General features: G+C 48.6%; 1 protein-coding gene across 1 annotated transcript in view; it reads right to left on the reverse strand.

The window, feature by feature from the left end:
• The window catches only part of LOC120852505 (NADPH oxidase 5-like), a 47,728-nt gene that overhangs the window by 11,027 nt on the left and 9,703 nt on the right, over positions 1–26,998 (reverse strand). The window contains exons 2-14 of the mRNA XM_040225779.1: positions 22,465–22,588; positions 20,773–20,923; positions 16,149–16,359; positions 14,659–14,893; positions 13,196–13,349; positions 12,840–13,018; positions 11,475–11,657; positions 9,765–9,897; positions 6,168–6,310; positions 1,646–1,690; positions 1,122–1,246; positions 748–832; positions 75–174 (exon numbers count right to left, since the gene is read on the reverse strand). Coding sequence (XP_040081713.1) covers positions 75–174; positions 748–832; positions 1,122–1,246; positions 1,646–1,690; positions 6,168–6,310; positions 9,765–9,897; positions 11,475–11,657; positions 12,840–13,018; positions 13,196–13,349; positions 14,659–14,893; positions 16,149–16,359; positions 20,773–20,923; positions 22,465–22,588 — 1,868 coding nt within the window. The remainder of the gene's footprint in view (positions 1–74; positions 175–747; positions 833–1,121; positions 1,247–1,645; positions 1,691–6,167; positions 6,311–9,764; positions 9,898–11,474; positions 11,658–12,839; positions 13,019–13,195; positions 13,350–14,658; positions 14,894–16,148; positions 16,360–20,772; positions 20,924–22,464; positions 22,589–26,998) is intronic.

Consider the following 26,998-nt stretch of genomic DNA (forward strand, 5'->3'; position numbering starts at 1 on the left):
GAAAGAATAAACACTTTCTTACAGAGACCCTCCACCCCCCACCCCCGCACCCTATCATCCTCCACCTCTCCTACCCTCCTGCGGCTCCTCTGCCTGGTCCATCTCCAGTTTGGTCAGCAGGCTCACAAACCACTCGAAAGACTGCTGGTCTCGGTTAATCCAAATGAAGTCCACCTAGGGAGAAGGGCCCAGATCAGGGTGGCGGGGGTTACCTCATTCACTCTTATCTGTGCTCATGTGACCACCCTGCTTTTAGCACAGCATACACTATCCACTATCATTCCCATTTAACTGGGGTGGTGGGAGGGGAGTGGGATGGGGGTGTAAACTGAGGCTCACAGAGGTAAAGAATGAGGCTACGGAGCAGCATGGGACCAGAACTTGGGTTCTAGACTGCCAGTTCAGGATTTTCTCTAACAATCTATTGCTCACAGCAAGCAGTGTTCTGAGCTCTTAAGCTTATTAAGCCAGAAAAACATTTTTTTTTTTTAAAGAAACTCTTTTAAGTGGCTTACACAGAATAATGAATTTTCAAATGGCAAACATTTTCATTTTTAAAATCACCATCAGGTTACAGCTAGCAAGCATCATGGCTGTGACTGCATCCCGGCTGCCTGACCTTCAGGCTCTGTGTTCTTTAATGACATGCCTGCCTCGGTGGGGCGGGGGCAGTGGTGGGGAGGAACTAGCTCTGGTGTCTGGGGAGAAGCTCTGGAGTCCTGCCTGTAGGAGGCAATGCTCACTCACCTTGTGGAGTTTCATGTCCTCGTCCTGACCACTCTCCATCCAGGAGTGCTGGCAATTGGGGCAAATGTGCTTTCTCTTCTGGTGTCTGAGGGCAGGTGCGAGGAGGGGATTCTGAGTTTGGGGTGAGTATGAGATTTCTCAGGACCCTAGAGAACAGTGCAGGGGGCAGGGAGGGAGGGTGGAGTGGCAGGGGAAGGGATGAGCCCATGAGGAGGGGGAGGGATGAGACCCCAAAAAAAGAGCAGGAGGAGGAATAGAAGAGGAAAGAGGTCACAGGGGAGATGGAGACAGGTAACAGAAGGGAGCGGCGAGGGGTGGGCATCTCTCAAGATTCTGCCCCAGGATACAGGTAGGACCACAGCCTGCCCACCCACCTGTATAAGATGCTCTGCAGGATGGAGGCAAAGGGCGTGATGCCAATGCCTGCACCAATGAGCACAGCATGCTCGGAGGCAAAGATCCTGCGAGTGGGGGTCCCATAAGGACCATCGATGTAGCACTGCACACAGAAGGGGTTAGAGGAGAGGGACGGGTGGGTGGGTGAGAAGTGGACCCCAACACATCAGACCCCCTTGTATATGCAGGCAGTTGTCTCCTGGGCTGGAACCCAGGGGTAAGTGGCTCCTGCTCAGAGCCCTGGTCACACACTGCGCTCTGAGCTCAAGTCTGGGGGCACCCTAGAACTCCCACGTGCAGCAGGGTCCAACCAGCACAGCCGTGTGCCCTGTGAGAGTGGGCAGGGGTCTGATTCCCATTATCTGGAGACCTAGGAGTCAGGCTGTGGGTACTGAAGAGCCCAGGAACTGAGCGCCCCGGCAAGCCCTTCCCGTGGGCAGAGGCTTTGCTTCCTCTGCTTGGGGCAGCGGTTTTGGTCACGGCCACCCCCAGAACATCTCACCTTGATGTTACAGAACTGGTGGTTCTCAGAGGACATCTCAGAGACCTGCAGAGCATAGAGCAGAGAAAGTGGGTCTTTGGGAGTGGGTGGGCCAGGCATTTCTCAGAGGTTTACTCGCCCTTGCAGTCTGAGCAACCTTACAAAAAGGGGATTGCCTTTTCTACCCAAACCATTCCAATGAGCATGGGGTGCTTTTGAGGGAAAACATCAGTGATGTGCTGGTAAACTGACTCCTCAGAAGAAGAAAGGACCACCAAAACCAAAGTCCTGATTGTTTGTGTCGAGATTTCTGCTGTAAACACTGTCATCGTGGCTCCCACCAATGGCTGGTTTTAATAACTGGCTCCCCCCACCCACCTCATGCTCCAGGGCCCTTGAGCCCCAATTACTGAGCTGGCCCGCTGGAACTACTGAGCCCGTAAGCCCGTGCTCCACAACAAGAGAAGCCACTGCAATGAGAAGTCCTGGCAGCGCAACTAGAGAAAGCCCAAGCAAAGCAATGAAGACCCAACAATAAAAAATAAATAACAACAACAACAAAAAAAAACAGGCTCTCAAAATTCCCGAAAATTTAACAATCGCTCTCGTGGTCCAATACAAGTCAGCTTCAGGTGTGACAGGAGAACACTCAGCCCAGCCTGCCTCGTGGGCTCAGCTACATCCGCTTGCTTTCATGTTTCTAGACACAGCCCTGGCCTTGAACATGCTTTCCCTGTGCCTAGAGCACACCACACTTTCCTTTTCCCCCGCTGGCAAATTCCTACGCATCCCTCAGTGTGCACCTTGCTCAGAGTGGCCACCTTCCTAGAGTCTTTGCCCAGCGGCTCCAGGCAGAAAAGCCAGGTGCTGGCCTGGCTCACAGCTCACCCCTGCCCTGGGGACCCTGCTCTGGGCTCACTGATGGGGAGCCACCTGAGGGCAGGGAGCAGCCTCCTCTGTGTACTCGGCCTGACTCCTCCAGCCCTGAGCACAGGCAGACCAGAGTCCTTAAGGCTCATGTGCTTCCTTCCTGAAGATGAAGGAAACAGACCCGCAAAAGGGCTTCAGAGGCCTGTGATAGCTTCTCTCTGGTTAGGAGTGACCTTCACAGTCATCCAGGCAAATCCCTCCTTTCACAGAAGAGAAGCTGAATCTGGGAGTGTGACTTGCTCAAGTTCCCATAGAGCTGGGGTGGAGCCTGGGTCTCTGCCTGTCCTGCGCTCACCACGTCACACCACGTCGCTCCTTTGTCCAGGGGCAACTGAATTTTGTGTCCTACATGGTGCTGGCCTGGAACTACTGTGATGGTTATTTTAGGAGGTGCACTGTGAGAGGGCTACTCCTCTAACAGTTTTTTAAAAAATCCTTCATATTGCAAGGAGAAAGCCTTACATCATGGTTATTATATCCCCTTAACTTCTAACACTTACTATTCCCTCTTCTTTTTTTTCCTTTTAACAAAGTGAGAAAGAAAGAAATGGAGAGCATGACAGAGACCGAGAAGGAACAAGCCGAAGAGAGCAGCTTCAGGCTCAAAGCCGCATTTAACAGGCAGAAACATCTGGCAAGAATTTAATAACATTGTTTTTGCTTTTAGACTTACCTTTTTTATGGCACGTGATATTTATTTTCCATTAAACATGCTAATCTAAAGAGTCCTTTTAAAATACAATTAAGTTTAAAGTAATGTTGGGATGTAAGGAGAAATATTCAGTGGGAAATATTACCTATGGGAAGTAAATATGGTAAAAGTTACAAAGGTGCCTGCCATACAGGTGAGAGGCTGCAGAAACACCAAGTGGCATGGGGTCCCTCCTGACTGTGGCCCTCTATTCCAGGTTCCAAGGACCCACCCACCATTCCTGGAAGAAAAATCTTTGGCTCTCCAACCTCCAGCCCCAGCTTCTTCAGCCTTACCAGGGCTGGGTCCTGGGCTGTAGCTTCCCTCTGTGCCCGAGTCCTATCCTTTGTCCCCGTGTTCACCAGGCCTTCGTGTCCCTGCCATGGAGCTCCCTCCGGCCTGTAGGATATCAGCTCCACAATCACCTCCTTGTTGGAGGCTACTTCACCCTGTGCTGAGGCTCCAAAATCGATGGGCTGGTGCTGCAAGCCCTGCTTGGTTTCAAAACAAATATTGCTTTATTATTTAAATCACGTGTGTGTTAGTCTCTCAGTCATGTCCGACTCTATGTGACCCCATGGACTGTAGCCCACCAGGCTTCTCTGTCCATGGAATTCTCCAGGCAAGAATACTGGAGTGGATTGCCATTCCCTTCTCCAGAGGAAATTCCCAACTCAGGAATCAAACCCTGGTGTCCTACATGGCAGTCAGATTCTTTACCGTTTGAGCTACAAGGAAGTCTATTTAAATCATAAATCAATACAATTTTTTTTTAAATTCAGAAACTACAGAATTTTAAAGGATAAAGTAAAAAAGCACCCTGAATCAGAAAACACAACTTCTCTAACCATTTTCTCTGTCCTTCCAGACTTACACACACACACTTTTACATAAACAGAACATACTGCTTTGCAACTCGGCTTTTCCACTTACTACATCTTGGCTAGCTTTACATGCTAATGCATATAAATTTACATAATCTTTTTAAGGCAACTTACTCTTCCATTAGAAGGGTGATTGGTAATTTTTTAAACTGCTTCCCTATTGTTGGGCATTTTGATTATACTCATTTTCTCATTACTGTTAACAACCATGGTGTATAAAACAGCTCTTTCCCTTTACTCTGACTTATTTTCTTCAAAGCCTTTATTACCATGCGACACATTATGTATCTATTGTGTATGTACTGTCCACCACCCCCTCCGGACTGGAAGCAGTGACAATGGGTATTTTGCTTATTGATGAATCTCCAGCATTTAGAATAGTACTTGGAAAACAGTAGATCCTGCGCTCAATAAGTGAAGCAAAAGTTGCTCAGTCGTGTCTGACTCTTTGCAACCCCATGGAGTCCATGGAGTTCTCCAGGCCAGAATCCTGGAGTGGGTAGCCTTTCCCTTCTCTAGGAGAACTTCCCGATCCAGGGATCAAACTGAGGTCTCCTGCATTGTAGGTGGATTCTTTACCAGCTGAGCTACCAGGGGAGCCCTAAATATTTGCTAACTGAATGAAGGAAGGAAGTGGTTAAGGAGCTTGCATACATGTCCAAATAGCTTTTTAGGATTAAACTCCTAAAAATGGTATTGCTAAGCCATTGGGTAGGAAGGCTTCCCTGGTAGCTCAGATGGTAAAGAATCTGCCTGCAATGCCGGAGACCCAGGTTCCATCCCCAGGTGGGGAAGATCCCCTAGCGAAATGAATGTCTACCCACTCTACTATTCTTGCCTGGAGAATTCCAAGGACAGCGGAGCCTGGTGGGCTACAGTACATGGGATCACAAAGAGTCAGACCCGATTGAGCAACTAACACTTTCACTTTTAAGCCACTGTGTTTAGATATTTAAAATGCAGACACATATAGCCAGACTGTCTGCCAGAGAGTCTGTACCAATTACTCTTTGGCAGTGGTGCCTAAGACCCCAAGGAAACACAGCTTTTAGTAAATCTGCCCGCCAATTCTCAGTGTGCCAGGACTCACCTGATTTTGAAAATCAGCTTCCTCCTTCAGGAGATTTCCTCTGATTAACAGGAAAGAACACCCTGTCTGTTTCTACCTACCTCTCCATTTCCCCAAGTTCTGCTCTTGGCACTGTTCTAGAAGGGCCCTCTGGTCTGGCCAGGCAGGATTCCATGTGGTTTTCTTCTCTGGACTTTATATTCCACAAGGGCAAGGCAGGGCTGGGTCAGGCCTGGGGAGATCTCTTCCTTTGACCTTCAGCAGGCTTTCCACGTATTAACCTGATTCCAGGCCTGGTGGCACAGCCTACTAGTGTTCCGGCACCCTCAGCCTTCTACATCGATTACCGCTTCTTCAAGTGCTGCTCTGATCTTTCTGCGTTCCTCCCAAACCTCTCAGAGCCTGTATCCAATGGCAGCTTGTCAATTGTATGGGTTTCATCAGGGCTCAAAAGATAGTTAAACTCGTGGTGGTGATGATGATGGTGGGGGTGGTAGTGCTGATGGGGATAATGAATGGTCCACTTGGACCACGCTGCCCAGTTCATGCAATACTTTACATGCATACATTCCATGGGTCCTTAAAACAATCATGTTAGAAAGGAGAGCCAACGACAGGAACCACCTCTATTTCATAGGTGAACAACTTGAGGCCAGTAAGGCTAAAGGGTGTGCCCAAGTCCATACAGTTAGAAAGTATTAGAGCAGAGAAGTAGACATGGATTTTTCTCATCTCAATTTCTCCCTCTTTGCTTTGTCCCCTGCCTTCTAACAGAGCACACTGGACCAGGAAGGATCAGGTGTGGTCCGGCTTCAAGGAGGCTCTTGGACCACACATTCTGAATTGACCTACCTTCTGTGCAGTCCCAGCCAGTGTTCACAACTGCTCAGGGCTTGCCAGCTACAAAGGCAACTTGGTCCCCATGGGTTTGTCACCATGGTGGACCCTTTCTCCCCTTCAGTCACTTACCCGGGGCTTCCTCTGACTCCTCTTCATCTCCAAGCTCCTCGAGAGCCTCTTGGAACCACATAACACTGGGTCTGATTTCTTGAAGGACTCAAACAACCTGTTGGTCCACTGACCCTCCGATCGGATGTGTAGCCAGATGGTGTCTGAGCAAGAGACAGGACAGGAGGAAAGGGGTCAGTGCTGGCCTCCAGCAGGGACAGGCCTGTCTCACTGGAGGGACTGGGACTGGGCATCAACCCCTTACGCTCTCCTCTGAACACCCTTCCTCAGGTCCAAACTAGCAGCCACAGCCATGAGACTGGGAGAGCTGGCCTCTCTGGTGCAGACCTTGCAATCTTTCTCAGTGAAGTCAACTAAGGGCTCAGTTTCCTCTGCCAAGGCAGGGGTCCGAGTGGCCCTGAGCACACTGGGGGCTCCCTAGAGGTGGGGGCCTTGCCTCCTCCATCAAGCCAGGGTCTCACCAAGGTTGGGGACCGTCTCTCTCCCACATTCTATGAGATGCCTGTCAATGGTTCTGCACACATTCGGTGCTCAATCAATAGTGGGACCAATAGCTTTCACTGCCCTCAGTGTCTGGGATACAGTGGGTGTCTGCTTAGGTTTCCTATTAAGTGGATGACTGGTAGAAGGGTGTTGAGGGGTACCAGAAAGAACACACATTAGAGCAAGGAGGCCCCTAAGAGACTTCCTGGTCTGCAGTTCTCATCCTTTTTCTTTTATTTTAAATCATGAACTCTTTCGGCAGTCCTGTGAAGGCAAGGATAAACTCCTTCTCAGAATAAGGTTTTTAAATACTTTGAATAATATATGTAGAAATTATGAATGAAACCAATTATAATGAGACAGTTACCAAAATAAATTTTTTAAAAAAATTTTTGATTTAAAAAAAACGTGTTTTTTTGTTAACACATGAAATAATGAGATACAGCAGGAATTGCCTGGTCACTGGAGATGTGAATTAGCCATGAGCATGAATGACATGTCAAAGTATGGACAACAACCATAACATGATATGAAGAAGAATCCATGGTTTTCATTTCGAAAAAGTCACAGGGGTCGGTAATGCTACTGTGATTTGTAACCTGCATTTATAATAGAAGAAAATGGTAAAGCTCAGTCAGAGGTTGGTAAAAACAAACATTTTTTTTTTGCCCATCTGTATTCCTGAATGAGGGGAGGCATGCTCTCATAGCGCTTCCCTTGTGGCTCAGCTGGTAAAGAATCCACCTACAATGCTGGAGACCTGGGTTCGATCCCTGGACTGGGGAGATCCCCTGGAGAAGGGAAAGGCTACCCACTCCAGTATTCTGGCCTGGAGAATTCCATGGACTGTATAGTCCATGGGGTCTCAGAGAGTCAGACATGACTGAGCAACTTTCACGCTCTCACAGCTTTGTGAGGAGGGGACTGAAAAAGTCAGGTCCTGGGACCCTGGCTCCCAGGAGCCTCCCTGGCACTTCCTCCCTCTTCAAGGTGCAAAGCAGCAGGAGGGCTGCACTGTGCCCTGTCTGCACAAGTCAGCCAGAGTTGCCAGCCTAAGTCCCACTCCTGATCCTGGAAACCAGCTCTACAAAATCAGAGGATTTATTTACATGGACTCATTTACTGCAGGGGACTCAGGGCTAAGAGATTCCAAGCACAGACCCTAAAGAAACCCTTCAAGAATTGGTCAAATAGAGACTTCCCAAGAGAGGTCCAGTGGCTAAGACTCCCAATGCAGGGGGCCCAGATCTGACCCCTGGTCAGGGAACTAGATCCCACATGCCACAGCTAAGACTGAGTGCAGCCACATAGATAAATAAATACTTAAAAAAACTGGTCAAATAAATTACACATCTATATTATAATCCTGTTACCATTAATACAGTGGAATAGCATGCAGCCACAAAAAGGAAAAGTTCTTCTTTTAAAAGAACTGACATGCAAAGATCTTCATATTATTCATGGAGAAAAAGTGGATGGCAAAACAGTGTAATCCCTTATATGCAAAACCATAATCCCTTATATGCAGAATTATCTCTATATCTGATTATTCATGGAGATACATCAAGATCTGGAAAGCTATTCACCAAATGATTGACAATAGTTTTCCTTGGGTAGAATTATTTGAGGGATTTTAATTTTCTTTGGCACCTATTTCTATACTGTCTGAATTTTCTGGGAGCATATCTGTTCTTTATGAAACAGCAGAAAAAAGGGGAGGGCGGAAATAAAAATAGGAAGAAAATAATCCACCCTCTCTAACCCTCACCCCCAACCCATTGTACATCCAGGCTACCACTCATGTGATTCCAGGGCAGGTGTTGTATAGCTTCTGTGGGGAACCCTGGCCTTGGGTCTGTGCCCTGAGCTGTGGGAGCTGGGCCAGGGGTGGGGCCTGGGCTGGGGTGAGGGGCATCCTGAATGGAGCTACAGCTTTTCATGGAGCAGGGTCAGAGAATCCCGGCAACCAGAAACCTTTACCTCTCATGAAGCCAAGCAAGGGTCTGGCTGCAACAGGCCATACAAGGCCTCCCCCATCAGAAGCACTTCTTGAGGGTCTTCCTGGTGGCCCAGTGCATTCTGTGCCCCCAATGCAGGGGCCTGGGTTCAGTCCCTGGTCAGGGAGCTAGATCCCATGTGCCACAACGAAGAGTTCCCATCCCACAACTATGATTCAGTACAACCAAACAGATAAATAAAAATAAATATTAAAAAAAAAAAAAAGCAGCACTTGAGATGGGAAGGCCAATCCTTGGCCTGGCCTGGAGATCAGAGGTCCAGGTTGTGGTCCCACCAACAGCCCAGGACCAGAAGGCAGGCATGCAGGCACATGCCTGGGCGGGGGTCAGAGGACAGCTGGGCAAAGAAAGGTCAGCTGAGTAGCTCTGTGGGTGCTGGGCACCCAGAGGATGGAAGTGGTCAGGGTTGGGGGAGAAGGATGGGATGGATTCTGTTGCCTTGGGGCTCCCCAAGTCTCATGCCCACATGGAGTGGGGGAAGCCTGGCTTCCTGTCACAGCCCTCTGGAAATGCCCTGGTGCCCCTTCATCTGAGCCACTACTCCTTTGCTTAAGACCCTTGCAGGCTCCCAACTGCCTGCACCATTCCACTTTTCACTCTGCATTCGAAGACCTTCCTGACCCCACACTAGCTCTTATCAATTTTGCCAGCCACTTTAGTCCTTTCTCTGAACTTCTCTTCCTCCCCCTCACCTCTGCTTCCTTCCTCCCTACTCCACCTGACCCTCAGCCCAAACGACATCAGGCCCTTCTATGTTTGCAGGTTTCATGCTTCCCCTTCTGCCTCCACCCCGATGCCCTTCCCTACCTGGTAAACGCCTACAAACCCTTCAAGGTTCAGCTGAAATGCCACCCTGCCCACTTCCCCCACCAGATCAGGCCCTCCCCGGTGACCCTCACGGAAGCCAGATAGCCCCGATCACCCCGTTTAGTCAGCATCTGCACACCTGCCCCCGTGTTCCAGAGGGAGATCTGGGAGGCCGAATTTTGTCTCGGATCTTGTTTGCCTCTGTGTTCCTGGTTCACAGCCTTGCCTGGCTCATGGCAAGGACGCCGTAATACCCCCTGAGGGACTGGTGGAGTTGGTGCAGGCCTACCTTTCTGCTCAGGAGCACTGCTGATGGTGAAGGGGTGCCACTCATAGCGTGCGATGCTGGGGATGTTCAGATACAAGTAGTCACCAGGTCTGTAGTGGAAAAGAGGGGGCCTCTTGATGACGAGATGAGTGACCTGGGGAGAGAAAGAGACCAGGGTCATCCGTGCAGACTCAGAGCTGCCATAGGCTGGGCCATCTTCTTCCACCATCACCCAGGCCAGCCTGGCATGAGACCTTCTGTGTCCCTGAGTGGGGGCTCACCCTACTGCACATGGATAGTAGGTGGCCATCGGAGAAGGGGAGGCAGGCTGTGTCTGAAGAGGGGCTCATGGTGTGATCCCACTTCTTCTGGTCTAAATACTGCTTCCGAGTGGCCCCCCTCCTCTGTCAAGCCCCCCTGACTGCTCCAGCCCCTTTTCTGGAACTGCTGTGGCATTTTGCTGGCATTCCAACCAGGAACAGGCATTTCCCCCAGGACACAACAGCCTCCTGGAGAGTAACTTTGGTTTACTGAGCACTTACAGGTGCCAGAGCTGTGTGGAGGCTTCAAGTGCTGCCTCTAGTTGTCTGAAGGACAACTCCAAGTGCTATCTCTAGTCCTTACAACAGTTCCCTGAGACGAATGTCCATCCTACTCCACTCTACAGAGAGGCTGAGTTAGAAAGGTTAAATGACTTGCTCAAGAGCACCAGCTAAAACTATGGGATCTGAATCTAACCACTCTGTCTGATGCCAGGGCCTAGACACAAACCTCAGTTTCTTATCCAGCTTCCGTGTCCTCACTTTCAAGTTGTCCAGAGTCAAGCCCTCCAAAACTGCCTGCCCTTTCTCCAAAAATGGCCCCAATTACTCAGAAACCTGCAAGACAGCCTAGACTCCTCCCCCCACACTCCCACCCCAAATACAGCCAGCTATCTCTCGAGTCTTTCTGTGATATGCCCCTCCCCACCCTGGCCAAGGTCAAGGCTCTCATGAGCTCTCATCTGCATGTGTGCGACAGCCTCCCCAGTGGTCCCCTCTAAGCCATCTTCCACAGAGCAACTGAAGAAATCCAGCTGCAGTATACACCAGCCCGATACCACCATCCTTTCCCCACCCTGCTCAAGGTTCCCACGGTCTGCAGAGTGAGGCCACTCACCATTAGGCCCTGCCCACCCCTCCAGCTTCTCCCTGGCACCTTGGCTCCAAATTACTTATAGTCCCTTCAGTACAGTATGCCCTTTCATTACTCTCTGCCTTTGCCCATGCTGTTCCTTCTCCCAGCAATACCCTTCCCTGTCTTGTCTATCCAACAAACTTCTATTCATCTCTCAAGCAGTTTAACGCCCCCTGAGATTTTCTTCTCTTGCCAACACAGCCTTGCACTGATGAAAGGGCTGACTCTCCTGTTACCCTGTGTGTCTGTGGAGAGTAGAAGAGTGCCTCCGTTTTCTCTGCATCTCTGTCACCAAGCGCAGGGCCTGCCCCTGGCAGACATGTAATATATACTTACTGAAGGTGTTCTACGCACACCTGGCCTTTAGTAGTGCCCTGCCTACCTGCCATTCCCCTTCCAGAAGTGTCACTCTTGCAGGGCTGGACCACGTCTTGCACTTGCTTGTCTCCTCCACTGTGCTCCCTATTTCCTGGGGGTGGAGGTCTAACAGAGCACCCAGCTGCTGCACCCCACCACCTGGGACACCTCTTGGCTGACCTCAGGCCCCCTTTGTACCTTGGAAGGGAGGAGATTGACTTCCACGATGTGCAGGGCTGCCATGCGGGACGCTGCCAGGCTGATGGTTTTCTCCAGGAAGAACAACGTGCCAGGGACCAGCAGCCACTTCCAGAAGCTGGGCCCATGAAGGGTGAGCAGGACCCACATGGGGAGGTAGGACAGGTGGGTCCAGTAGAACACCTGCGGGGGTGGGGGAGTAAAGGTGTCAAGGCACGGGGGTGGGGCAGAGCCAAGGTTCACGGCCACCCTCAAAGCCAGGACTGTGCCCAGAGCCTTGGCCATACACACCCTCTCCTGGGAACAGGCTTGCATAGAAGATTGGGGGTGGGAAGCTTTGTTGCCTCTTTGTTCTGAGGGCCTGGCTCAGAGAGTCTGTAAGTGAAGATTCTTGGCGCTAGTGACAAACACCTAGAGCATCTGCCTGGGTGTGTTATGGGCAGGGTGGACTGGCCCCTCTGACGGGCTCATCAGCACCAGTGTCCCGACCCACTGACCCTTTCTCAGGGGGAAGGAAGGAAAGAGAGCAATGATGTTCTGGCAGTAGAGAAGAAAGAGCAAAGCCCTGAGTTTTAATACCTGCTCTGCTACTAGCTGTGTGGCCTTGGCCTGGTAAGTTACTTCTATGAGTCAGATTCCTCGTGGGTCAAGTGAGGATGCTGATTATGACTTCAATGGATCATTGCTGGCTCAGAGTAGGTGATTGTGTGTGTATATATATATATATATATATATTTCTGCTATGACCAAATCAGTCCAGGGGATACAATCTCCAAACTAGATCCTTTAGGACCTTCTATATCTCCAGGAGGCCAGAGAGAGGGAAGCAAGGCTAGACCTAACACCTGTAGAGCACCCACGTGCCAGGTGTGTGTCGTTATTGACTTCACCTGTATTATCTCATTTAATTTCTAAAATAACTCCAAAGGTAGAGAGTCACAGCTCCGCTTTACAGATGAGGGCAGTGGAATGACCAATAAAGAGTGGGGTGGGGATTAGAACTCTCAAGAGCTTGTTTCTTGCCCTCTCTGTGCCATCTTGAGCCTAGTTTAATCCAATTAGAGCAAGAGGATAAGCCAAAAAAAAAAAAAGGTAGAATCTTCTAGAGCAGAACATTTCACTCGCCAGACATACATCACAGTTCAGTGGCAGAACCCAAGTCACATGTCCACAGTATGCAAACCACCTGGAACTTCCTGGGCTCTATAAGTTGGAGGGGGCACAGCATGAAATGAAGGTGGGTGACTCACTTTGCTGAACAACAGAAACCAACTATACTCCAATAAAAATTAATTTTTTTAAAAAAGGGAAGAAATGAAGGTGGGAGCCCAAGATAGGCCAGGCAAAGGGGAAAGGCTGGGGCACCTCAAAGTGGCCACTCCTGCGGACACAGGAGCTGGAGCAGGTGAACATGAGGAGCAGCAGCAGGAGCAGAGCCACGCCGGTCGGGGAGGCTGAGCCGTGGACCCAACCGATGCCAGGCCTCGTGGTGAGCAGGAGTTCCCAAAACCGGAAGGGGTTGGCCTCAGACTGAGCCTGGAGTGCTGGGGATGAGCACAAGACAAGCTCGGCCCACTGCACCTTTCTGCTGGGGTTCCCACTTCTCCCCATCCAGCTTATCCAGGACACCCTTCTCTGCCCACCGGGACACATGGGTGGGATAAATTAGTGGTTTGTGGAAAGCCCAGATCCCTACCCAACCCCAGCCCCAGGCTACTCACCGAAGTTCACCACGTGGGCCACGGTGTGCACGAGGGACAGCCCAACCACTACATAGCCCATAAGCTGGTGGAACTGGATGTTGTGGTCCAGCGGCAGGACCTGAGCCAGCCACGTGGCCCGCAGCCACGTGAGGCAGCGCCTGAGCATCAGCACCTGGCCAAGCAAAGCGGTAGAGAGCCCATCTGTCTCGCTCTCTAACCTGAGGCCTTCCCCTTCGCAGCAGTGTCTCCCTGCCTCCCCCTGAGAAGGCTGTGCTTACGGGTGGGCGGGGCTGGAGGGTGGGCGAGGCTAGGGGACATCACCACCTCCCCTGCCCTCAAGTCTTCCATTGCTGCCCTAGATTCATAGCTGGGGTCCCAAAGTAGGACTTCCAGAACTGGGCAGGGAAGAAGAAAATCTTATAGAATGTCTGTTTGTATTCCTTTTATCTCAACACGTGGGAAGCACGTAAGCTTTTACTAATATTTAGGCTCTGTGTAGACATGGAGTCCTCATTTAGTCACAGGTCAGACAGGCACCATGTCCCATGTAGTTCTTGAGATGTCCTGAGGGGAGACGGCACTTTTCAAGGGGCTTGTGGCGAGGGCCCTCTCCCTTACTCATTTGCTTTAATTTATGCCTGTCCTATTGTGTGAACTTGCGGATTACATTAACTGCTTTTAATTTAAGTAAGCTAACTACCCCTCAGAAAGGACAAGTAGCTTAAAAAGATTTCCCACAGAGAAAATACAGATTGAAAATAGTGTTAATAAGGGAAGAGCAAGTGACCACCAAAATGAGTTATGTGTGTCCCTCTCCTGGTGTGAATTCTTTGTAGCCAGTTATGAGGTTAAAAATAAAACCCACTCTAGTAAGGAGATGATAGTGTCAAAAGGAGTATTTGAACTAGAGATGTACATCTCTGATCATTAAAGATGAGCCTTGCCTTATATTGTGCCTAAACCTATTGGCCAACAATAACAGGGCATGCATACAGTTATAAGTGAGCATACATTGAGTAATTGGAAGGGGTTTTTGTTTTTTGTTTATTTTTGTTGTGTTTTATTTCATTCCAGTTGTAGAAGTGTGTTATCAAATACACTTGGAAACCTCAGGCTCTGGTCCAGGGGATCACATTCTGGCATTCAAGGCTTCTTGAAGTATTCTCTTTCTGGCTGGAGCCCTGCACAGGAGCTAGCCTGACCTCCTCTGGATCTACCCTATGGAAAGTGCTTAGCACTGTGACTGGTACATAGCAAGCACACAAAAATGCCAGCTGTATTATTTACCTGCTGTGTGACAAGAGACCACTCACTGCCCCTCCCTGAGCCTTAGTCCCCACCACTGAGTGTTGGCCCAGTGGATTTCTAAGGTGCCATCCTGCGCTGCCAATGCAGGTGGCCATGCATGGGTCATTTGGTCTGAGAGGAGCCTACATCAGTCCCCCTGCCTGCTTCCCTGTGTTGTGTCCACAGAGCCCTACCGCGATGAAGCTGCAGTCAAAGTTGAGGCACTGGCCGCAGCCCTTGGCCACCATGACGCTGGCTCCGAAGGCCCGGTAGGCACTAGCTGCCAGGGCAAACAGCAGCACGTGGAGGCCCACGAAGACGGCCAGGCAGAGCGCATGGCTGCGGTGGTTGTGCCAGTAGGCAGAGGTCAGCGGGCGAGGTTGGCGCCGGTGTCGCTGGGGAGCTGGAGGCGTTAGCCAGTGAGCAGCACTGTAAGAGAGGACTCCACTCAGAGGGACGCGGGGCGGCGGGGACCACCGGAGCGGGAACCTGGAGACGCACTCCCTCCGCAGCTCTTGGGAGCCTCGGGGCACACAGGCTGGCTTCCTTTTGCATCAGGAAAGGGAGGTCAAGTGACTTGCTTACAGTCACACAGCGAGGTAGAACTGGGATCAATCTCCTGTCTGTCTGATACCACACCCACGACTTTTTTTTTTTTACTGTCTCGAGTGGGGAGACAATCATAACGGGTGGAAGAATCTGAGAAATTTTTGAAGTTAATACACAGAAAGAATGAAGTACAAAAGTGGCACTATTCAGAACGTGGAGTCAGACAAACTTAGGTCTGCTGTTACACCCTTTTTATATTATTCTCTCCACAGCGCCTATCAAATTCGTACTTGTCTAGTTTATGTACTTGTTTATTGGTATAAATTACCTCTCTCAGCCTGGAATGCAGCCCCAGCAGAGCTCTGCCATTACTGAGAACAAGGCTTGGTACAGAGTAGCTGCTCGAACAAGTTGAATAAATAACTGTCTTTGCTAATTATTTGTGTGCTCCTAGGCGGGTTACTCGGAGAAGGCAATGGCACCTCACTCCAGTACTCATGCCTGGAGAATCCCATGGACGGAGGAGCCTGGTAGGCTGCAGTCCATGGGGTCGCTGAGAGTCGGACACGACTAAGCAACTTCACTTTCACTTTTCCTTTCATGCACTGGAGAAGGAAATGGCAACCCACTCCAGTGTTCTTGCCTGGAGAATCCCAGGGGCTGCGGAGCCGGGCGGGCTGCCGTCTCTGGGGTCGCACAGAGTCGGACACGCCTGAAGCGTCTTAGCAGTGGCAGCAGGCGGGTCACTTCAGCTGAAATAACTTTAATGTCTGTTTGTTACTTCATTCTTTGTGTACCCTCAATCTCCTTTTCCATGCTTGCAATGATACACTTGTAAAAATGCCCAGCGCATAGTTGGTGCTTTAGTATTGAGTTGATTCTTAAGGAACCCTGTAGAAAATGCACGCATGACCACAGCTGCCCTGCAGAGGGCAGGACAGACCTTTGGCCCCAAGAGAAAGCAGGCAGAGGAGCTAAGCTGGGCCAGGGAGGGAACCCGAGGGGCGGGGCTGGGTGGGGCCGACCAGGGCGGGGCAGGGCCAGGCCGAGGGATCATCCTTGTGCTCAGGCCACACTTTGCACCTGGGGTCTATTCCCGGCCCGGGCTGTGTCCTTGCACCAGACAGAGAAGTACCTGATGGTCAGGTTCTCCATGACCTCGGGGAAGCGCTGCAACTCGTCTCGGAGCTCCTCGAAGGTGATGGTGCCGCTGCAGTCCTTGTCGGCCGACTCAAAGAGCGCCAGCGTCAGCTGGTCTAGCTTCTCCTTGGGCAGCGAGATGGCGCTCTCGTACAGGCACGACTGCAGCACGGTGCGCAGCTCGTCAGCGTCGATGGAGCCGCTGCCTGTTTCAGGTGAAGTGAAGCCTAGTGGGGACCTGCACCTACCCCCCTCGCGCCTCACTCTGTACTTGCAAACTTCCCCCTGCCTTGCACAACCCCACATCGTGGGGTTAACTTCCTGTTCGTTCAGGTTTTTGCCAACCTGATGTCTTTAGGAGTAAAGACCAGGCAATCAAAGGACATATGGCACCTCCAGCTCACAAACCTTCCATGGCTCCCTACTGGGCTCAACAGAGGCAAACACCTTCCCAAGCAGGAAGAATCTTTGGCCTCAGTGCATGCCTTCCTCTAGAATCTGCAGCCTCCTCTCTAAGTACCACTCAACTTCCAAGACCATCTGCCCAGAAGATACACTTGCTTACTTAATCTGTAAGGAGCTATGTGCCCAGAGCCCCAGTTATTCAGAGGCAGATTGTATATGAGGTGGTGGTGAAGAGGTTTCCCTTTGTTCCCCAACGTGCAGCAGATTCTGCTCATCCATCCATGTTGTCCTGAGAGGCCACAGCTGGCCCCTCAAGTCCAGCGTTGTAACCTTATGTAAACATGAGTGGCTAAGAGTGAAGTGAAAAGGAAGCCAAAAGTACAGTTGCCTCTCAGTATAGACAGGTTCCTCACCTGCAAATTTGATCACAGTTGGTTGAATCTGTGGATGCATGAACCCACAGGTTATCAAGGGTAGACTGTATGTCTACATTTTATATAAAGGACTTGAACATCCATGGGTTTGGGTATCCACAGGGATCCTGGAATTAACTTGAGAAACAACTGTATCAACTGAGATGGGATCTGAGGCTTTTTTTTTTTTCCTGTATATATTCTCATTCTTCATAAGTACTTGATTAGAAATTTCTTGACTTGTTTTGGATATAGACACACATGAGGTAGCAATATGCTTCTGCCCCTTACTGTGTGATGGTGGGCTATAAGTCCTTTAGAATCTTGTGACTTTGTTCATCTCTAAAATGGGGCTTGCCTGGAAAATCCCATGGACAGAGGAGCCTGGTAGGCTGCAGTCCATGGGGTTGCTGAGAGTCAGACACGACTAAGCAACTTCACTTTCACTTTTCACTTTCATAATTGGAGAAGGAAGTGGCAACCCGCTCCAGTGTTCTTGCCTGGAGAATCCCAGGGACGGCAGAGCCTGGTGGGCTGCCATCTATGGGGTCGCACAGAGTTGGACACGACTGAAGCGACATAGCAGCAGTAGCAGCAGCATTCCTCCCTTTCAGTATTGGTTCAAGGATAATAGATAATTATAAAGCAGAAAGGACTAATGCTGAAACTGAAGCTCTGGTATTTTGGTCATCTGATGCAGATAGCCAACTCATTGGTAAAGTCCCTGATGCTGGGAAAGATTGAGGAGAAGAGGGGGTCAGAGCATGAGATGGCTGGATGGCATCTCCAATGCAATGGACATGAACTTAGCAAACTTCAGCAGATGATGAGGGACAGGGAGGCCTGGCATGTTGCAGTCCACGGGGTCACAAAGAGTTAGACACAACTGGGTGACCGAACAACAACAACAATGCAGTATTTGGAGGAAAGCAGCTACACATAAATGAAAGTCTTATTGGTACTGTGATCAATACTTGGGCCAAAGTCAAAGCCTGTAATCACAGTACAGTGCAGAGTCTAACACACCACTCTCCAGTCACACCTCCTGTCCTTCAGCTTAGGCAAGAGCCCAAGCCAAAAGCCATCATGGACCATACTTTAAAGAAAACCTTAGTAAAGCTCTGCCAAGAAACTCGTGAACCCTGGACCAACTTGTTTCCTATTGCACTCCTCAGGGTCCATGTAGCCCCCAGGAGGAGTCTGAGATTTAGCCCGTTTGAAATGACCTATGGAGGCCTTTTCTTACTACTGATGAATTCTAAGGGATGAGGGTGTGAACCAGGGTGTGTCCAGATATTATTAATCTTGGACACATTCAGAAGGCGATCCATGACTATGCCCAAAAGGCACTGCAAGCTCCCACTAAAAATGCAAAGGAAGGAGCCATTCCTTCACAAATAAATCCAGGGACCAGGTTCTTAAAACCTGGAAAGAGGGAGCCCCCCAACCCCAAGATCAACTATTGCACAGGATGGGATGAAGCCTTCCCTATCTGATCCAAAAAGGCTATGGATGTCTGTATGTCTCTTTTAAAAGAAACAGTTCCTTGATTTGGACTTCCAAAGTCCTTCCAAAGTGATAACAGGCCTTTTTTCATAGCCAAAATCATACAGGAGCTAGAGAAACCCCATAGGCCAGAGGGCCGTGCCCAGGAGCACAACAGCAGATGCAAATCCAGCCCAGTGACTCCTCTCAGTGCTCGTCAGTGGCCCCCCACTTACTCATTGTACTGAGACTCCAAACCATGACCTCTGGGGCCTGCCCAGTCTGGCTTCACCAACCACCCTAGTCTCACTGGGTACCTTTTTCCCATTCAGACTCCCTTCCTTTGATGATTCTGGGCTTTCAGAGCCTCTCTAAGCCACAAAGTTGCCAATGATGTAAGAACCAGGATAATTATTGCAGTGTCATTTATGATGCCAAAATAAGGACTGAGAACAATGGAAGTCTCCATTTTGGAAATGGTGTTTGAGTAAATAAGCAACAACTGACCCCTGTAAAGGTGTGTCCTGAGCTAGGCATTGTTTTGAGTTTACATAACTAATTTAATCCTATCAACCTCACAAGTACGTACTATTATGATGATCATTATTTTCATGTGATACATGGGGAAATTAAAGCATGGAAAAGTTAAGCAATTTGTCCAGGGTCAATAACTGGTAGAGCTGAGATTTGAACCTGGGTAACTTGGTCTCAGAGTCAGAGATCTTAACTACTAGGCTGTGCTTCATGGAATCATTGGGTCAAAGTCACACAGTAGCATATAACACAGTCATATAACTCCATTGAGTTTCCCCTTCACGTCTGTTAGATAGCTGTTATCAAAAAAAAAAAAAAAACAGAAAAGTATAAGTATTGGAGAAACTGGAACCTTTATGCATTGCTGCTGTGAATGTAAAATGGTGCAACCACTGTGGAAAACAATATGGTAGTTCCTCAAAAAACAGAAAAGAGTTGTCCTGTGATCCAGTGATTCCATTTTTGGGTACATGCCCAAAAGAACCGAAAGCAGGGTTTTGAAGAGATATTTGTGCTCCCATATTTATAGCAGCATTATTCACAATAGCCAAAAGGTAGAAGCAACCCAAGTGTCCATTGACAAATGAATGGATAAACAAAATGTAGTATATACATACAACAGATCATATTCAGTTTTAAAAAAATAATGAAGTCCTGTCACACGGTACAACATGGGTGAACCTTGGGAACATTATGCTAAGTTAGATAAGCCAGTTACAAAAGGACAGCTATTATACAATTTCGCTTATATAAGGTGCCTGCTGCTGCTGCTACTGCTGCTTCTGCTGCGTCGCTTCAGTCGTGTCGACTCTGTGCGACCCCATGGACGGGACCCCACCAGGCTCCCCCGTCCCTGGGATTCTCCAGGCAAGAACACTGGAGTGGGCTGCCATTTCCTTCTCCAATGCATGAAAGTGAAAAGTGAAAGGGAAGTCGCTCAGTCGTGTCAGACTCTTAGCCACCTCATGGACTGTAGACTACCAGGCTCCTCCATCAGTGAGATTTCCCAGGCAAGAAGACTGGAGTGGGGTGCCATTGCCTTCTCCGATAAGGTAGCTAGAATAGTCAAATTCTTGGAGAAGGGGGCAGTAAGGAGTTATTGTTTAGTTGGTACAGTGTCGGTCTGGAAAAATGAACAAGTTCTGCAGATGGATGGTGGCGATGGTTGCACAACAATGTGAATTTATGTAATGCTTCTGAACTATACACTTAGAAATGATTAAAGTGATAAATTTAATATTATGACTATTTTACTATAATAAAAATGACATTGGAAAGCAATACAGTCTTATATGAACGATTGTTTATATTGTTGAGTGAAGAAAGGCAGTGTATATAGTATTATAATCCCATTTTGTTTTTAAAAAACGTGTGATGAATGTGTATATGCGATCAGTTATAAGGCAGTATAGAAAAATGCAGTGGGTGATTTTTGCTGTCTTTTTAAAACCATTCTATATTGCCTAAAATGTTCATAGTGGGCTATTACTATTATTAAAAAGCAACAAACCAATTTCTTTTTTCAAACATGGAAAATAACAAAGGAAAGTTCTGGCTTCTCGTGAGTTGAATCAAGGGCATTTGTCTGCCTGCCAGTGTCCCACCCTCTCCCCCAACAAAAGGGAGATGAGGACCAGAAACTGGGCAGGGAACCCACAGAGGGAGAGGAAGCTGTCAGCCTCCCCTGGAGACATTAGCCCAGTGCTGGGTAGTCACTGAGATGGGCCCGCTCCCTTTGTCCCTCCCTCTGAGTCCTCCTCCCATCCCACAAAGGATGCTTACCGTCGACGTCATACACCTGGAAGAGGAATTTGAGTTTGTCCATGGGGCTGCCGTGGATGAGCAAGGTCAGTGCCTTCTGCAGCTCCTGAAGTGTGATGGTGCCACTTCCGTCCGAGTCAAACAGGACAAAGAATCTCTCAGCAAAGAAAGACTGTGGCCAGAGGAGGACGGGAGATGGGTACAAATGAGGCCATGGAGCCTGGGCTTTGAATTCATTCACTCTGTGTGTGTATGTGCGTGTGTGTGTGTGTGTGTATGTACGCATGCCATGGGGTGGTGGGATTCAGGGAGGACTCAAGTGACTGAAATAGCCTGCGATCTGCCCAGTGAAGCCACACTAGGGGACAGTGTCCATGGCCCATCCTGTCAGCTGAGAACAACTTTGGGTTCTGGTAGGAGAACTGTTCAGATCCCTGTAGCGAGGATAGGCTTGTGTCTGGGTCCTGGGCCCCCTTCTGGCTCTCGGGCCTGGTAATTTGCATAGGCTCTCTGTCTCCACAACCCACCGCTGTCATCAGCCTTGCAGTCCAGACCTCTGGTGGCCCCTTACTCAACATGGGGAAAAGGTCAGATTGAGTGTCCCCCTGCAGGCTCCTCCCAGGTCCTGTCTTTTTCCCCTTAAGGTGACCCCGGTGACAGTGAAGCCAGGAAGGATTTATAAAGAAGGTGCCACTTGAATACCTGTGTCTTTGCCTTGTTTGGGCTGCCTATAGCCTACAATTAAATGTTCTTAATGTAGAGTTGTTCTTAACAGCACTTGTTCTCAGTTGCTGGTGCACTCACTCCATTCACCATTCAACCATTCATTCATTCAAGAATCATATCTGCACAAGCCCTTGCTTGCCAGGCAGGCTTTGTGTTAGGCACTGAAAACACAGAAATTAAGAAGACAGGCTGGGTCAGGGTCACAGATACGCCAGGCTGAGATCTGCTCTTTGAGGCAGGGAGAGGAGCCTGAGGGCTTTAGTGTCTGATCTAATTCACAAGCATGAGGTCCACTGTGGGCAGTCAGCCCTGCCTTGGCTTCACTCTTTTTCACCTGGGTCCCTTTAGTAATGCCTTTATCACTCTCCCAATATCATTCTACCATCCTGAATGGCCTTCATCTTAAGATGTCTTACAGCCCCTATTAGGCAGAAGGCCTTTTTTCCCTTCCCCATATTGACTATGAAAGGAGACAGTGTTTAGAGTTCAAAGCAGTGCCTTGGTACCAGCAAGTGAGGGGTCCTCCCATCCAAACAGGGGCATTCAAATGTTATGGGGATGGGCAGAGGACACCGAGAGAGAGGACTGGGGATGGTGTAGCAGTGCCAACAGGACTTTAATGGATACAAACCATGGAAAATTTTGGTTTTTTGGCAGGAAACTTAAGTCTTGGCATTACCTCTGCCCATGAGGCTGGCGGTAAATGTAAGGTCAATAATATTTCTTAAGATTTGACAAGCTACTGATTTCCAACTTCATGTGTTGTTTGGAAGATCCCAGGAGGCCATGGCTGCCACCATGGATGGAAGGGCCCCAGTAACAGAGACAGAAATATCCTCTGGCCCTGCTAAGGAGTAGAGCCTCAAGCCCAAAGGAATCTGAGAAGCAACTTTTCCTTCCTTGTGAGGTACTGTGTCCTGCAAACCAGCTTGCTCCTCCTCTACAAAATATGAGCACAGGGCACCCACTTCTGGAGCAGACACTTGCCTCTTTCACCTTCAGGGCTTTTTTGAAGTCTTGCAGGTTGATTTCCCCATCTTCTCCGGCAATGGTCTTAAACTGGTGCGTCACCCACTGAAGCCACTTGGCATCCTCCTCGGCATTCATGGTGCTGGAAGACAAAGGAGATAGGTGTGTGGATTTGGGGCGTCTAAGGGCTCAGGAGGCCTCATGGTGGCCCCAGGACCTCTATCTTCCTCCAGCTGGGGTCTCAGGCTTCCCATGTGGTTGAACTAGCTTCAGGGTGGGAGCAGTGCTTCCCCACAGCTGCTTCTTGATGTCTTTAAATCTCTTCCTTCTATCTAGGGCATTGGCTGACCCCGGCTTAAGTCTCTTTAGGTTCTGGGATGACAGGGCCCCAGTGAACTGGGCCGCAGACGATGGGCTTAAGTTCAGAGAATGGCTCGCTCCACGGGCGTTGTTAACACGGTGACAGTGACATCCCACCTCACGTTTACCTGGCTCTTTACTGTGTTCTGAATCCTTCCCACTCATTCTTTGCTTTGGTCCTTGTTACCGAATGTAAAATACTCGACTGCTCTGAGCTTCCTTCCTCCCTAAGACATTTTACAGGGAGGAAACAGGCTCAGAGCCCTTCAGTTATTTAGCAGACTTTATTCAGCAGGTCAGCTCCAAGGCCAGTGCTTTTCCCATCAAACCCAAGAACCTCCACCCTCTGCCTGAACATTTCAAGTATAAGCCATGCGAGGGCTGAGACCGAGAGCTTGACTCTCCAGGTCCAGGATGTATCAGCAATGTCACAAGGGCATCAGCCATCTTAAACCCTCATAGATGGGCTAACTATACTGTGATGAGAACAGAGATGAACACTTCCTGTGGCATCAGAACCCAGCAATCCAAACTTGAGTCAATGATGAGTCAGTGAGTGAGAATTTATGTCATCTTATTCTCTAAACTTCCTTTGTGAGAATGGCTTTTGTCTATATCTCATGAGTTTAATATAACTTTAAATCAATCTTCGTTATCTGCAGATTCCATATATGGAAATAAGCCTACTTGCTAAATTTATTTGTAACCCCAAATCGATACTTGCAGCATTTCTGAGGTCACCGTGGACATGGGTAAGGTGGGAATGCATTTGAGTCACTCGATGCGCATGTTTCCTATTGAGGTCAACACAAGCAACAGTCTGCCTACTTGTCTCAGCTCTCAGACTATAAACAAACGGCTTTCCCACAATCTATTTAGTGTTGTGTGTTTCACATCTTTGCACTCTTCATTGGTGATTTCGCTCTTTAAAGTGGCCCTCAGGAGTAATACAAAGCACTGTCTAGTGTTCCTCAGCACAAAAGGCTGTGATCTGCCTTATGCAGAAATTACATTGTTAGATAAGCTTTGTTCAGACACGAGTTCTAGTGCTGTTGACCATAAGGTCTATGTTAACGAATCAACAATTTCTGCTTTTAAAGAAGTCTTTAACCAGAAACACACATAAAACAAAATCATGTATTGATCATTATATGCAACTTTGTGCTCATGAGCTGGTAGGAATCAAATCCTGTATTTATTTCCCCTAGGAATAAAGGTACAGAATTTCCTCATTCAGGGTTTGTGGTGACTTTACAGAATACAGTTCAGTTCAGTTCAGTTCAGTCGCTCAGTCGTGTCCGACTCTTTGTGACCCCATGAATCGCAGCATGCCAGGCCTCCCTGTCCATCACCAACTCCCGGAGATCACTCAGACTCACGTCCATTGAGTCCGTGATGCCATCCGGCCATCTCATCCTCTGTCGTCCCCTTCTCCTCCTGCCCCCAATCCCTCCCAGCATCAGAGTCTTTTCCAATGAGTCAACTCTTCGCATGAGGTGGCCAAAGTACTGGAGTTTCAGCTTTAGCATCATTCCTTCCAAAGAAATCCCAGGGCTGATCTTCAGAATGGACTGGTTGGATTTCCTTGCAGTCCAAGGGACCCTCAAGAGTCTTCTCCAACACCACAGTTCAAACACATCAATTCTTTGGCGCTCAGCCTTCTTCACAGTCCAACTCTCACATCCATACATGACCACAGGAAAAACCATAGCCTTGACTAGATGGACCTTAGTTGGCAAAGTAATGTCTCTGCTTTTGAATATACTATCTAGGTTGGTCATAACTTTTGTTCCAAGGAGTAAGCGTCTTTTAATTTCATGGCTGCAGTCACCATCTGCAGTGATTTTGGAGCCCCCCAAAATAAAGTCTGACACTGTTTCCACTGTTTCCCCATCTATTTCCCATGAAATGATGGGACCAGATGCCATGATCTTTGTTTTCTGAATGTTGAGCTTTAAGCCAACTTTTTCACTCTCCTCTTTTACTTTCATCAAGAGGCTTCTTAGTTCCTCTTCACTTTCTGCCATAAGGGTGGTGTCATCTGCATATCTGAGGTTATTGATATTTCTCCCGGCAATCTTGATTCCAGCTTGTGCTTCTTCCAGTCCAGTGTTTAGGTTATAGAAATAAAAATTAAAGGAGAAATGGAGGACTTAAAATTTTTAAAAAGTTAAATAAAAAAAAGAAAAAGAAAAGAAGAAAAAACAATCAAACAGCAACATCAATTTAAAAAAAAAGAGAGAGAGAATGATCGTAAAAATAGTAAAGATATATCTGGGACTTTCTCTGGTGTTGTGGGCAGTGTGGGGTCACTTCCAAGGCGGTTGCCTCTGCTTAGCTTCTTCTGTTTGCTGGTCTCTTCAGTTTCTGATTTCCTCCCTGACACAAGGGGGACAGTGGTGGACACTTTTTTTTTTTTTCAGGCTCACTTGTTCAGTCGCACTGTTGGGAGGAAGGGATGCTGCAAACAAATAATACTGATGTGTGCTCACAGTGTCTCAGCCACGCATGCTCACGGTGCACACTGCTCAGGCTCTACGTTGCTCCCCCAGGAACCGTCTGAGGCTGGCCCTAGGTTGCATGCACCTCCCCGGTCTAAGCTGCTCAGGCTTGGCTCTCAGGTAGCCCTCAGAGGTGCAGATTCGGTTGGGCCTGCCTTTTGGGCCCTTCCCAGGTCCGAGTAGCTCAGGTGTTTGGCGAGCGTGGTCGCTGCGACTTATCACCTTTCCCGTGCCTGCTGCTCAGTTTTCTGGGTATACTGCTGGCGCCCCTTCAGAGGCGGATGGTGACTGTCCAGAACCCCAAGAAGTCTTAGCAAAGAAGCCTGCTTACAGTTTGGTAGGAGATGTCTCTCCGGGGCTGCAATTTCTCCCTTCCAGCCCTTATGGCTGGGGCTGCCTGTCACCAGAGGGGGATGGTCTACAGCCGGCTATTTCTGTTCCGTCCTTTGTTCTGTGCGCAGTCCTGGTGGTGTCTTACATTAGAGCTTTTCGCGTGGTAGCTATCTGACTGTGTGGTATGCTAGCCCAAGTTAGGTCGCTCTGGTTACACTCGGGGCATTCTGGCCTGATTCTTAAAAAGCACTGCAGCCCGCGCCTCCCTGCCCAGCCCCCACTTGCTAGTGATGGATGCAGGCGTCTGTGCTGCTTCTCCACTGGGGGAGTTACAGTTGGGCTCGTAATCTGTTGGTTTTAATTATTTATTTATTTTTCTTCCCTGTTATGTTGCCCTCTGTGCTTCCAAGGCTTGCCACAGACTCAGCAGCGAGAGTGTTTCCTGGTGTTTGGAAACTTCTCTCTTTTTAAGACTCCCTTCCCAGGACAGGACTCCCTTCCTGGGACGGAGCTCCCGCCCTACCTCCTTTGTCTCTTTTTTTGTCTTTTATATTTTTTCCTACCTGTTTTTGAAGACAATGATCTGCTTTTCTGGGTGCCTGATGTCCTCTGCCAGCATTCAGAAGTTGTTTTGTGGAATTTACTCAGAGTTGAAATGTTCTTTTGATGAATTTGTGAGGAAGAAAGTGGTCTCCCCGTCCTATTCCTCCGCCATCTTCCTGACATTATTTTAAATGCTGACATTTAACCCCCTTACTATTTAAATGATTATTGGTCTGTTCAGAGTGTTACTTCTTGAAATTAATTCATTTCTCTATGTTCACCAATTGGTTGCACAGAATAGTCGTATTTCTGTAGCTGTTTTCTGGATTCTATTGCCTTTCTCAATATTAATATTTTATTTTTTCACTTTCTCTAATCCTGCTTTTTTACTTAGTATTATCATAGAACCAACTTGTTTTTTCACTATGTGCATGCATGCTTAGTCGCTCAGTCATGTCTGTTTGTGACTCCATGGACTGTAGCCTTCCGGGCTCCTCTGTTCATGGGATTCTCCAGGCAAGAATACTGGAGTGGGTAGCCGTTCCCTTCTTTAGAGGATCTTGCTAACCCAGGGATCAAACCTGGTTCACCTGCATTGCAGGTGGATTCTTTATCACCTGAGCCACTAGGGAAGAAGCCCTTTTTTCACTATACTGAGGCATAATTGATGTACAATTATTAAAATGAACAATTTGATGAGTATTGACACGTGCATGCATCTGTAAAACCATTGCTGTAACCAAAATCAGTTTACCATTTTGACCTTTTTTTCCCCAGTATTCTAGTTTCTTAATTTCAGATTTTATACTTGAGTC

Source organism: Oryx dammah, unplaced genomic scaffold, assembly GCF_014754425.2.
Source record: "Oryx dammah isolate SB20612 unplaced genomic scaffold, SCBI_Odam_1.1 HiC_scaffold_26, whole genome shotgun sequence".
Lineage (NCBI taxonomy): Eukaryota > Metazoa > Chordata > Mammalia > Artiodactyla > Bovidae > Oryx > Oryx dammah.